At 32.3% G+C, this 14,287-nt stretch overlaps 1 protein-coding gene across 1 annotated transcript in view; it reads right to left on the reverse strand.

The window, feature by feature from the left end:
* Window positions 1-3,066, reverse strand: part of LOC143058533 (neuromedin-K receptor-like) — a 62,233-nt gene extending 59,167 nt beyond the window's left edge. The window contains exon 1 of the mRNA XM_076232037.1: window positions 2,244-3,066. Coding sequence (XP_076088152.1) covers window positions 2,244-3,026 — 783 coding nt within the window. The 5' untranslated portion in view covers window positions 3,027-3,066. The remainder of the gene's footprint in view (window positions 1-2,243) is intronic.
* Window positions 3,067-14,287: the final 11,221 nt, after the last annotated feature.

Consider the following 14,287-nt stretch of genomic DNA (forward strand, 5'->3'; position numbering starts at 1 on the left):
ATCAATGGAAACGAAGACAACTGTCATATTGCACCTGACATAAGTCAGGAATCTGATTGTCAGTGGTTGTCGTCTGTTGATGTGGTTCATAAGTATGTCTTGTTTCTCGCTTTTATACAGATTAGACCGTTGTTTTTCCCGTTTGAATGATTTTACATTAGTAATTTTTGGGGCCCTTTGTAGCTTGCTGTTCGACTCCATGTTAAAGGGCGTACATTGACATATAAATGTTTACTTTTATAGGTCGTTAATTGAATTGAGAGCTGTCTCATTGCCTCTCATACCATATCTTCCTATATCTACTTAGTACAGACATTTCCTTTTATCAAAAATGATTGATTAAACCTGGTGTTACAGCTAGCAAAAAAGTCGCGTAAAGTATTGTGTTCATCCAAAAACATAATCTATAAACTGCTAGTTTTGAATATGTACTGTTTCTGTACTAAAAATCTGTGGAACTGGAAATTTACTTTTAATAGTAAGTACTATTTCTTTAATTTAAAATTATAGTAATAATCAGTTATCTGTCTTTTATAGTGCTTGATTTGTACTGGAAGTTTTTGGTACAGAAATAATACCAACAGTGATCACAATGATCCATGTAAGAAAATCATAATTCTAAGAGATTTGAAATAGACAACCTTTCAAAACGCTGGAAATTGAACTGTGTAACCAAAAATCTGTAGGAATTAAATTTCTAGTACAAATCAAGTATTTTAGAATACAGGCACATAGATATTGCAAAAATTGAAACGTAACAAAATAGTACTGAATATTTCCTGTACAATATATAATATCACATATTTTTAGTGAAGAAATAGTACCAATGCCAAAATAGCTGTGTATAACGAGGTTTTAGTACATATTTTTCATATTTAGGTTAAGGAATTTATTTTATCGTTCAGCTATGTCAATAAAAGAGGGACGAAAGATACCAAAGGGACAGTCAAACTCATAAATCTAAAACAAACTGACAACGCAATGGCTAAAAATGAAAAAGACAAACAAACAACAGCACACACGACACAACATAGAAAACTAAAGAATAAACAACACGAGCCCACCAAAAAACTAGGGGTGATCTCAGGTGCTCCGGAAGGGTAAGAATATCCTGCTCTACATGTGGCACCCGTCGTGTTGCTTATGTGATAACAAATCCGGTAAATAGTCTAATTCGGTAGGTCACATTAATGAAAGGGAAGGGGATTGTAGTTACGACGACGTAAGGAACATATCCGATATCATTTTTGAAACAGTTATTCTATAACGGTCAACAAACTCGTGATGGCGTCCGTAAAATTTACGAAGGGATGATTTCAACTTCACCATTTGGAAATCTTGGTTTAATAGCTTCCTTGTGAGCAGCAACCCTCTATCAAGAAAATCATGATAGGAAATGCAAGCACGGGAATATCGTAAGTTTAATTTGTATTATTTGTTTGGAAATAGAGAGTTCATGCAATCAGAATTAGTATGTTAGCCTATTTGCTGTCGACTAGATTATAATTAAGGTTTATTTATGTAGCATTCTGATAGAACCGGCTTACTTAACCCAATTCTTACGAAAATGATTAAATGATTAGTTACTATTTTACGTCCTTTTACTGGATTGATTAACGTGCTAGTTCACATGGTAGCAGTCTACCAGTAATAGTGGCAAATAAAATGCATTTTCAGGAGGAGAACATGATAATGTAATATGCATATAAACACTGTGATAACTTAGACGGACAACTGAGCAGGGTTTTAACGTGCTACCTAGTTGACAAGGTACCAGTCCACAGGAAGACATTTAACCCATTCGTACACTTCATTCCGATTCCGACGCAACCTGTCTTCGAACTTGCTCCTAAGCGTCTCGTGCAGAGAGTAGAAGCAGCACATACCGATTCTCAATTACGTTTCGTGTTTCAGATTGCTGGGGTTTTAATTCACGAACTCTTATGATCGTGGAAAGAACGTTTCCAGGAGATTTATAAGTACAGTCGGTTTATTTCAGTTCGAACAATCCCAAAAGTACCGTACTTAGAATATGTAAAACACTTACCAATCTTATCGTTGGTAAAACATGTAAATGATCAAACCTTTATTCTGACAGAAAAAATTACAATATATAATACGTTATGAATGATTACAAATGGTACTCGTAAATTAATCCAAAACAACATACAGAATTTTAAATGATATTACTAAAGGTTTTCAGATAAAGAAAATTATATAACTATCAAGATATTTTGTCTTACCTTTTTCTTGTTCACAGCTCGGATGTCGTTGTGATCCGTTTCATTCCCCGGTACGTTGCTACCCCAGATTCTGTGAGCTACGCGAATGTAAACAACACTTATAATTGATAAAGGCACAACGTACTGTAACAAAAGTAAATATGTAAAGTAAAAACGAGAAAATTCCTTTGAAGGCCATTCTACTCTACAAATTGGTTTCTTAGTCCAATACTTTAAGTCAAACATTGTTTCTACGTTGTAAAACAGTAGGTCAGGCACACTCGACACGGTACCTATTGTCCAGATCATAAATAATACAATGATAGCAATTTTCTTCCTGAAACCAGCTCGCAAAGGATACATCACAGCAACATATCGATCAATGGCAATAAGCGTCAGCGTCAATATGCTAATAATCACGGATAGATTTTTCACAAATGTAGCTGTCTTACACATGAACCTCGCTACCACCCATCTTTGTAACAATGCGGAATGAAACTGAAAAGGGGTGGAAAATATACCAATTACAACATCTGCTAATGCTAAATTCGCAAGAAAAACATTTGTCACAGTTTGCATTTTTCGTCGGCTTGCTACAACAAATATAACAATGCCATTGCCAACAATAGCAATTAGAGATATAGAACCATATAGTAAAGCAAGAATTGTAAGTACGCCTGTCGATACGGGAAATATCCCTTTTTGTCCGGATAAATTACGCCATGATTCCAAATATTGTAATTCCGTATTTGTAAGGTTATCACTAAAATTGTATAAGTTAAGAACTTCATCAAATTCTGACATTTTTTGGCTAATGGTGTATTTCAATACAAGTTTATTTGGTTTGTTAATTCTCCGCTTCTGCTGTTCGTATAGTCTTTAACATTGACAGATGGTAGTGCTTAGGATACAATATGAAAAATCAATATCGGAAAATACGTCAATCATAGCGTTAATCCAATGACAATTTTTAAAATAATGTGCAAATGTTGTAGTAGGTTGTTTACTTTTAACATGCAAATTGATATAAATTGATGTGCACGGATTCTTCTAATATGCACCAAAAAAAAGGTTCACAAAATATATAATTAGTCCGATGACAATTTTTAAAATAATGTGCAAATGTTGTAGTAGGTTGTTTACTTTTAACATGCAAATTGATATAAATTGATGGTCAAGGATTTTTCTAATATGCACCAGAAATTGGTTGACAAAAGATATGATTTTTAATGCTTATTGTCCACGGGACGTTACATGCCATTCAATTTTGTATTACGTAAAAATAAGCAGATTGATTTGAACGGATATTGCTTGTATGTACCAAACATTTGGTTGACACATGATGTAATAGATAATGTCTAGTGGCAATAGGACGTAACATGCCAATCAATTTTGTATTACGTTCAAATAAGCAGACTGATTTCCACGGATTCTCCAAATATGCACCAAAAATTTGGTTGACATAAGATATGATTTTTAATTATAATGTCCACGGAACGTAATATTCCTTTCAAATTTGTATAACTTACAAATTAGCAATAGACGATGTTTTTTTTTTATTTTAATACATCAATTCACGGCTCTTGTCAGTCATGATTAATATAACACCTGCAACTTTGTTTGTCATGTCAAAATTAAATGAAAAGTGGGATAATAATTAATATTGTTTATAATTCTTGTTAACTTTTGTTGTACAAAAGAAAGAAAAATAAGAAAATGTGGTATGATTGCAAATGCGACATACAGCTTTCCACATGTTCCTCAAAAGATCAAAAACTCAGAAATAAAAAAAACTAAAGGTCACCGTACAGACTTCAACAATGAGCACATACAACACAGTCCAGTATAAAAGGTCCAGACATGACAAATGTAAAACAATTCAAATGTTGATTTGTCGGCCTACTTTATGTGCACATAAATAACGAAACTCAGTTTTATTACACAGCAGCAAACGACAATCTCTGAATTAAATGCTCCAGACTTATGACAGGCATTTTAAAAATGTACATGATGTATGCAAATTCGAATTAGGATAAACTATTTGCAGTCATTGAAAATCACAGATCCTTGATGGAAAGTATTGTTGAGGTACTTATGTCCTGTCGACAACATATAGATAAGCCGTAACCTATAAATTGTGCTGTCTTGTGAATGCGGCATAAACAATACAAGCTAGAGATACAAAGGTCGTTTAATATAATGACAATGTGCTCTGTCCTTAAAATGAACCAAATAATCAGTATTCATAAAAACAGCAAAGTTCATTAGCAAATTAGAGGCCCAAGTCAGGGTATGCAAAGAATTATCCGCCCGGAGATTCCCAGGCTTGGCAATACTCCCAGAAATGGTTGATGTTGGGCATTACTGGGCAATATGACTTTTTAAGCTTATTCTAACACAAAATAGTAAAGACTTAGTTCCATAGCATTACAGCTAAATATATACTGTTTATACGGATAACCATTGACAGTCATTTCAAGAAGAATGAAAATTCAATTTCATTCTCTTCTATATAGCAGAATACAAGATTTACACATTTAAGGATACCTAGCTAGCTTGTTAATTACCAAGCATTGTTTCATTAATCCAAACTTTGAAAATAATGAATTGTGTCGCATTGTTTAAGTGGATTGCTAATTATAATTGTTATACATGTTATACATTCATATTGCTAAATAAACAACCTAAGGGGTCATGCCATTAACACTTATAGAATTGAAAGAGTTGAGTATTGTTACATAAACAAACCGCATTCTAATCTGAAAAATTACTAATTAATTAGTGGCAGTACATATACATTATTTAAATGTAATTTTCCTTACATGTATTTGTTTATTCTTAAAAGAAGTTATATATTTATTTGAAAAAAGTATTTTTGTTTGTTTTACATTTACAGTTTTACCTATCCAGACAAACAAAACAGGTTATAAATATCTTAAATGTATAGCATTTGTATTTGATTACTGAATCCTGTAAAAATTCAGACCAGCATTTTATATTCCCCAGTATTGCCCAGTATTACCCACTAAAACCCAGTAAAACCCGGGTTTTCCCAGTATTTCCCACTGGGCTGGACAATACTCATAAGACCCGGGTTTTTGCCAACCTTGGCCCAAGTGGCATAAATATATCAGAACAACCATAAACCACGGGTCATAAAACAGATAATTTATACTGTAAATGCTATGATGGTTGTATTTTTAATGTCTTATTTATTGACATCAATAACTCTGCTTTAAATTTATGCAAAACACATATCTTAGCAGTCAGTTCGGTAAAAAAAAATGGTGAATGCATATATTTAGTACTTGTAACTGTTTACATTTAATTTTGGAAAATATTGCTTTGTTTACACATTTCTAGTTCATATTTTAACCAACCTATGCTATATATGAGTTGTCTCATTGACAATCATACCACTTCTTCTTTTTTATAGTCATGCTAATGTACTTTGAATCTTTTTGAAACAAATGAAAAAGAAGATATGAATATGTGACGTGTGTGCTCATTGTGAACCCCAATGTTGTTAAAGATTAAGTGTTTTATCAGAAATGGAAATGGACGTGCTTTATTACTGATAATCAAAATTCCTCCAAATTTGGTAGAAGTGCTAAAAATGATTTTGCGTTAATCAATATATTTGCAAAAAATCAGGACAAATATTTTGATCATTTTTTTCATCAAAACATTTTGAAAAATTATCTATAATTGCCGAGTTCTGTGCTTGCATTGTGTGAAATTGAAATAAATCCGTAAAACTTATTCTTGATCTTTTTTACTCTTCTTTTTAATTCAGTAATCATCATATATAAAACAGCTCCGGTGTTCAATGCTTTTATTTTTTTTATTTTTTATTAACAAATTCATCCTATAAATTAATTTCAGGCATTTTGTAAAATGCCTTTCATTTTTTTCAGTCATTTTGTCAAATGCCTAGAAAAATTAGTCATTTTGAATAATGACTTAATCTTGCAGGTATTTTAGAGAATGCCTAAAGTTTTCAGGCATTTTACCAAATGCCTAAATTTAGAAAATATCTGTAACATATATATATATATATATATATATATATATATAAGTGTCTAAAAATGTAACTTTAACACACTAATGAGTGTTATAAAATTAGTTGTTATAATTTATATATTATTCACGCAATATTTCGCTAAACAAATTAGCTTCATCGGGCGTGTGCATCTATCTAGGTTAAATCGGATGCATGACAAAAAATATCTTTGTAGCTTGAGCTACACAAAGTTCGTGTAAAAGTTTAACAGATTGATTGATGATTTATATAAAACATATTTTTGCCGTTTATTGTACATAATAATTTTTAAATCTTAACAAATAGTTGTTTTAGTTAAATAGAATGAAATTTATGATTTATTCCTTTGGTTTTGGGTAGAACTGTTTTTCATCCCTCTCATTAAGTCCATCAGATTCAAGAGTACGTAGCTGATGCATCCAGAACCTTTCTCTCTGTTTTCTTTTTTTGGTGTCCCAATTTTGGTTTAGCTCAATTATTTGAAAGGTGATATTATCAAAAGTATGTCCTGTTCTTAAGAGGTGTCTCGTAATTGGACAGTTTCTTCCTTTTGTATAGAACGACCGGTGATTGTTAAGTCTGATGTTGAATTTAGTTTCTGTTTCACCAACATACTGCAGCTTGCAAGTTCCGCAAGTAATAATATAAATACTATTTTCCGTTTTGCAATTAAATGTAACATAGATGTTGTATCGCTGCTTTGTTACTGTGCTACTGAAAGAGTGGTCAGTGTTAGCGGCTTTACAGCACTTACAATTGCTCCTACCGCATTGTTTGTAACACCCAAATTTAGAAGTTTCTTGTTTCTTTACTTTTGATGTCACAAGTATGTCTTTGAGATTTTTGGGTCTGCGATAGGCAATAATAGGAGGTGATGGAAAAATTTCTTTTAAGGAAGAGTCATTTTCGATAAGACGCCAGTGCTTTCGGATAGTAGATGAAATATTTGTCAAATCGGGATGGAAGGTTACAACAAACGGAATTCTATCTTCACGGGTCGTCTTATCTTTGTATTCGATGAGGCTAGCACGATCTTTTTCTTGGGCTTTATCAAAAGCGTCTGTGATGTTTTTGGTTTTGTATCCTCTTGATTTCAGCTGTGTTTTTAGTTGTCCCAAACGATAGTTAAGTTTGGATTCCGAGGAGCAAATTCGCTTTAGTTTGATGGCTTGACTGTAAGGTATACTCCTGGAGCAGTGTTTCGGGTGACAACTTTTTGGAGAAAGGAACTGGTGTTTATCAGTTTTCTTTGTGTGAAGGTCAGTTGTCATGACCCCGTTTTTTACAAATGTAGTGGTGTCGAGAAAAGCAATTTTCTCGCTTGAAAATTCAGATGTAAATTTAATTGAGTGATGGAACTGATTACATTGATCTAAGAAATCTTGTTAGATATATATATATATATATATATAGAGTCTATAAGAATCTACCAACCAGTAAACTTAATAGGTATTGGATCATCAAAATTGACAATACTACACAAACAGGAAAAATTATATGAGTCTAAAAGATTGTGTAACAACACCGATAAATAGATGGAAAACAAAACACTAAAAAGTGTTGAATATCATCGCACAAAGATGGAAAAACTGAACAGATGATATAAATTATACAATAATTGCAAATATTTCAGCTCAACAAATGGCCTTCTTCGGTGCAAAAGTTTTAACAATACTGATATATAATGCATAAGGTGTAAACATAGATCAGTAATAATACAGGTAAGTTTTGGTTGATTGATTTTAATCCAAAATCCTGAATATAATAATATAAACACTAGACTGTAAATTTGAGTATTTCTTTCTATTGATTCCGTCTGGATGGAGGACACCCAGTGTTTTTATTCAAAACTTCTCTCGATTCTCTCTTTGCCTATTTTGCCATGTACAATCCTGTTCGATCTCAAGGATCTTCATGTGATCAAAATCTTTCAGATTGTGATCTGGTTACCTGAAGTGTTGGATGACCGGAATATACGGTTTTTTTGTGAGGTCACTCCTGTGGCCATTAAGGCGTTTGTGAAATGGCTGCATATATTCACTAACATATTGGAGACCACATCTAGGACACTCAAGAACGTAAATCACGTTTGAGCTTTTGCAGTTGACATTTCAGAAGATCTTGTATGTCTTTTCTGTGGTCTTACTGTGAAATGTTGATGAATGCTGCAATTGGTTGCAACATTTGCAGCGCTTATCCCCACAAGGCTGGCAATTACCTACAGTATGGTTAGGTTTGGAAAGGTCAGCACGGACAAGTATATTTCTCAGGCTGTTAGGTTGTTTGATATATATATGGTCAAATATGATATCATTATGAAAAGATTAACAGGATTAATAAACTCATTATTGAATTTGGGATCTTTTGTAAGTAAACAGGTATACATTAAAGTGCGAGGTTTGACATGCCACAAAACTAGGTTCAACCCACCATTTTTTCCTTTAAAAATGTCCTGTACCAAGTCAGGAATATGGCCATTGTTATATTATTGTTCGTTTTTGTGTGTGTTACATTTTAAAGTTGTGTCGTTTGTTTTCTCTTATTTTTGAGTGTAATTTCACATTGCGATAAGACGTGTCACGGTACTTGTCTATCCCAAATTCATGTATTTGGTTTTGATGTTATATTTGTGGGATTTGGTCTGATGCTTGGTCCGTGTCTGTGTGTGTTACATTTTAGTGTTGTGTCGTTGTTCTCCTCTTATATTTAATGCGTTTCCCTCGGTTTTAGTTTGTTACGTCGATTTTGTTTTTTGTCCATGGATTTATGAGTTTTGAACAGCGGTATACTACTGTTGCCTTTATACAGTAAGTTGTTAACTGAAGACAGACGCATGATTGAATACTATTAATTTTGAACGTTGGAAAGATAAACTATTCATTGTAAAAGTGGCACCGTGTAAGCCGTTAAAGAAGTTCCTACAGATTAATTTCATTGTATATATTTACAGAAATGCAACATTTATAGTTTTGATAAATTTTGGACATTTTTTTATTTCAGATTGAAATCATTCTTAAATGATAAAATTAAACCAACTTATTTTCGCGGATACTTTCTTTCGCGTTTTACCCTCACAAGTCCACTTCGCGGCTACTTAATTTCGGGATTTTAAAATTTATATGATGTAGTTTAATAAGGAAAGATCCTAGTTATACATTTTCGCGACGATTTATATTCGCGTTATTTTTCTACTCGCGAAAGTCGCGAAAATAAGTTGGTTTACAGTATATATTATGTATGTCTTATTAAATAAAATAAATCAGCATATGTATTAATTATTAAGAATGAACACAAGTGCAGCCACGTCAATTTTAGACAAAAACCGACTTAAAATTAGCACTTATGTTTAAATTGTGAAGATAATAGTATTTGTGCATGAAATAATTATGCTAGTACCTGATGCATATCCATTGCATTTTCAAAAACAGCCCATATTTATGTAAAAAAGCATGTTTCTTTCCATTATATAAGTAAAAGTAAACAATTTCACAACTTTAAAGATGCCCTTTTGTCGTCAAAAAAGGGGTCCTACCGGGCCTGCTACTTTTTGAGATTATAAACACAACATACATGTATTGTTACAGAAATCATACCACATATTTTTCTTTATCTCGTACAGATTTGTGTTACAGGAAATCACATTGCAACTTGTCATGATTACGACAGAAAATATACGAAACAATTTGTCCTTTTGTTGTTTTAGAATTTAAATGACTATGAGTAATGCAATGTCCGTATACCCGAAATGAACACAAAATCACACTATTGGTTGTCGAGTAAAAAGACATTTATATAGTAGGAGTTCTTATCATCCATTCAAATGTCATTTTATTTTTCATTTGTAGTCTCTAATTATATTGCTGTCACTTGCTTACATATCACAAACATCGCTTTGCAGCTGCCCAAGAAAACACATCAATCATAGATTAAGTAGTTTAATAAATGATTTTATTTTGATTTTGCTGTAACCTCACAGAAAAAAGTAAAACATCGTTTCAAGACGTCATAAATTATTATTCCTTTTTTTTATTATTTCTGTCTATTATTCGCAACTTCCATTATACACAAATGTAATAGAAACATATTAAATATATATATTTTTTTTATCTAATCAATACATTTTTTTTTTCTTAAGACGCATTTTTTTAAAATAAACTTATTTAAGATAGGATGTAACTTAGTCTTAACCGCAGAGAAAGAGAGAGAGAGAAAGAAAGAAACATTAATGGAAGTAATGTGTAGGTACAGTAAGACCACGTTTGCCCAAAAATATAGCAATTTGACCAAATTGTTAAAATGTAAACTTTTAGCTATTTTTTTGAAAATAGAATACTTCTGTTACATTGACAATACAATGCACATGTATCGGGTACTATGATCATTAAGTCAAACGAAATAACTGAAATCGTCACAAATTTAGCATTCGAGTTTAATTTTAGAGGGTTTCTACATATGTTTGGCGGATAAAGTTCCGTTTTATATTTTTTTAAATAATTGGCCTCAAACTTTAGGCTCTTTTGGACACCTTTTAAACACCTCAGTGTCTACTTCAGTTGATTCAATTAGTTTATGTGAAAGATTTGAACTTATTTAGTCATTACATACGATCAAAATAAAGTTTTAACATGAAAAATGTATCAAATATGCCATAATATGTCACTTTTCGGATGGTTTTTGTCAAAAATGAAAGTGGCCGCAGCCGTGTTCACTCTCATTCTTTATTTATGTTATGTATCATCATCAAATACAGCTTACATTTAGATATTAAGAATGAACACAAATTCAGGAACTTCCATTTTCCTTTTGATATTTTTGCAATGTTACCAAAACAAACAAAAATCGTAAAACAAATTGATATATGTAACCAAAACCAAAGTTTGAAATACGGCTATATATCTAGACTTCGGATACAAATTAATTCATCTTCATTACAAAACTTCGATGCAAAATTTCAAAAACAGATTTACCAAAAGTAGGATTAATTTCCCATTTATTTATTTCACACAAAGGCCATTGTCATATGGTTCCTCATTCATTATTAAAAAGCATAATATTACAACACAACGGATACCGAATATCTGACATAATTCAAAAACAAGAGGAACGAACATGCTTAATGTTCTTTCAACATAATGACTTATTTCTGAACACTCAGATAATTACATCGTACGATAATGATCAACTTAAAAATGAGGATTTAAAAAGTAAATCATTCAAGGCAAATTTACTTAAATAGATTTGAATAACCTTCAATTCTGCAATGTTCAGTCCAATGACAATGACAAAATGTTACCCCTACAGGAAAAATAGCGAGCGCAAAGTTCTAACTGGTTATCAACACCAAATCAATTTAAAGACGATGCAAAGGTTCTAAAGATTATCAAAACAAAGGCCTTTGTATCAGATGTGTCGAAAATGTAAATCAAAACATGCATATTTGTTTAAGAGCACTCCTTAGCATAACCTGGAAATGTAACGACCCATTTTTAAAGCGAGCTTGAATGAAAGCAAAAATAGGGGAAAATGGTCTAAGAGAACAAATGTGTTTATTTATCTTTCATTCCTAGTAAGAACATAGATACACAACATCGGTCAACACATTTGTAATGTTAATCATAAAACTACAGATATGTAATTGAAAGTATCCAAAACTATAATCATTGTAAAAGGCCTTACAATGACAGACAGTTGTTCGTTTCTATGTTATTTGATCTCTTGTAAAGAATTGTCTCATTAACAATCATAACACATCTACTTTTTTATACAATCAAGTAAAACTAAGTTGAATTTGTTGATGCAAATGCACAAATGTAATGTATTTAAGGAGTACCAGTTCTGTAGTTGAATAGTTGCCACCGTCAATTGTCGATTTCACGGTCGAAAATGTAGTTTTACTGGCGACACATAGCGGAAACTGTAAAACGGAGATTTGCAACCGTCAAATCAAAATTGACGGTGGCAACTCTTAACTACAGTACTGTTATTCCGATTCTAATGCATTACAAAAAGAAATTATATGTTAAAGCATGAAAAAATGTATATATTTGACATACAAAAAAAATTGCGAAACTTCATGAATGATTTTGACGCAAAGACGGTTTGGCTAAACGTGACGTCATACAATTGTAAGCTGGAGATTATTACGTTACCTCTACGATTCAAATTTGGATATAATCACATTAAAACGGCAAATTCGAAGTAGATGTTGTTTTTTTTTCAATAATATTGTAGTAATTGAACATTTTTTGATCCAATCAATATACAATGGCGGGTCCTCCCTTAGTTACGCCTGGTCAACTGTGGATTTGACGGTAACTTTAAGCCAATGAAAAAATTGTTACATTAAGAATGCATTGGAATAATTCTTGTTGGTCCTGGATTTTCTAAAAAAAAATCAAAAAAGTATAGATACCTGTATTGTTTTGATTTTCATGCGTTTTCTAACTCAGTATTACTCGTGAACTCACTCATTATCAATTATTCAATATTACTCGTATACTCACACACCTCTCGCTTCCGCATTCGTTAATTCGCGTAATGATATTTTCACCAGTTCACGCGATCTGTCACTAATTCCATTTCTCTCGTACAATCAGACATTTTTGCGTTCACTCAAATAATCCTAATCTAATGTTCACTAAAATAATCCTAATCTTAAGTACACTCAAACATTCTCTTTCATTCACTTATTTCTTCTTTATCACACACTAAATCACGCATTTTTAGCAGTTCACTCAATCGTCATTACTTCCTAACCCCGTCATTCGCACTCATTAACACACAGATTTTAAGTCGATTACACATTCTTTCTAACTCATTCGCACACTAATTGTCCCTCCCTAACACACACAAACTCACACATTCACATACTTATTGACACGATTTCATTTTCTATGACTTGATCACTCACTCAGAATTGCTAGTGCATACTTATTACCTTTCGTTTACACAATCATTCTCACACATTCATTCTCAAATTTCATTCTCACTCGTTCATATACACACTAATTTTCACACACATCTCACTCTTTCGAACACTCATTCACTGATTCTTATTCGTTCTTACACTCATGTTTACTCGTTAACACACATAGTATCACTCGTTTGCATTAACGTTAAAGTTGGTATATTGTCACTCGTTCATATTGTCACTCGTTTATAGAAATATTATTTCATGTTCATTCTTATTGGTACAAACGCACACATCAACAATTCACACAGACATCACTCTTTAACACATGCATTTCCACTCATTTTCACACAATTCGTCACTCGTTCACACACACACACATCACATGTTTCCTCATTCACTCTCCAAATGAATTCTCTGTATATACGAACAACATCCAGACTGTTCTTTGACCACTTTCAAAGAATATGAAGACAAGCCATATGGCTTATCCGTACAAACAGTAAAAAGTGCACGATTGGTGTACTAGTAATGGTCAATGTCGAAGGCCGTCATCTTTCACTTTTTTATAATCGATGGCTAACAATCCGTCCCAACGGGGTGATATACATATTGTGAATAAAACTATTACAATTTTGTTATATTCTTTTTGCATGCAGAGAAAACATTAACTTAGACTTCGTATATCAGTAGTTTGTTTTTATTGTGATAAAAAGACAATGTTGACTGTTGTGACGCAATTTTGAAAACTTTTACCAATTATGCATGTTATGTCAGTTTATTTATTTTCTTTTCTTTTTTTTTTCACACATTGCTGTCATTATAATGGAATTTTATGACACTATCATTCAAGTGAGAAGTTTAGCTAGCTATACAACCATTTTCTATAAACCATTTTCTAAATAAGGAATTGCCATTCGTTTTATGTGGTTGAAGCTTTTGATTCTGTCATTTGTAAAGGGACTTACCTTTTTAAGTTTTCCATGCAGTTCGGTGTTAAGTTGATGGCATTACAAAGACATTCACCTTTCGTGATGTTTAAACCAATAACAGTCTCGTTATAAAGTCGTTTAATAATATGGACGGTAACAACTGTCATATTCCTGACTTGAT

Source organism: Mytilus galloprovincialis, chromosome 14 (genome assembly GCF_965363235.1).
Source record: "Mytilus galloprovincialis chromosome 14, xbMytGall1.hap1.1, whole genome shotgun sequence".
Taxonomy (NCBI): Eukaryota; Metazoa; Mollusca; class Bivalvia; order Mytilida; family Mytilidae; genus Mytilus; species Mytilus galloprovincialis.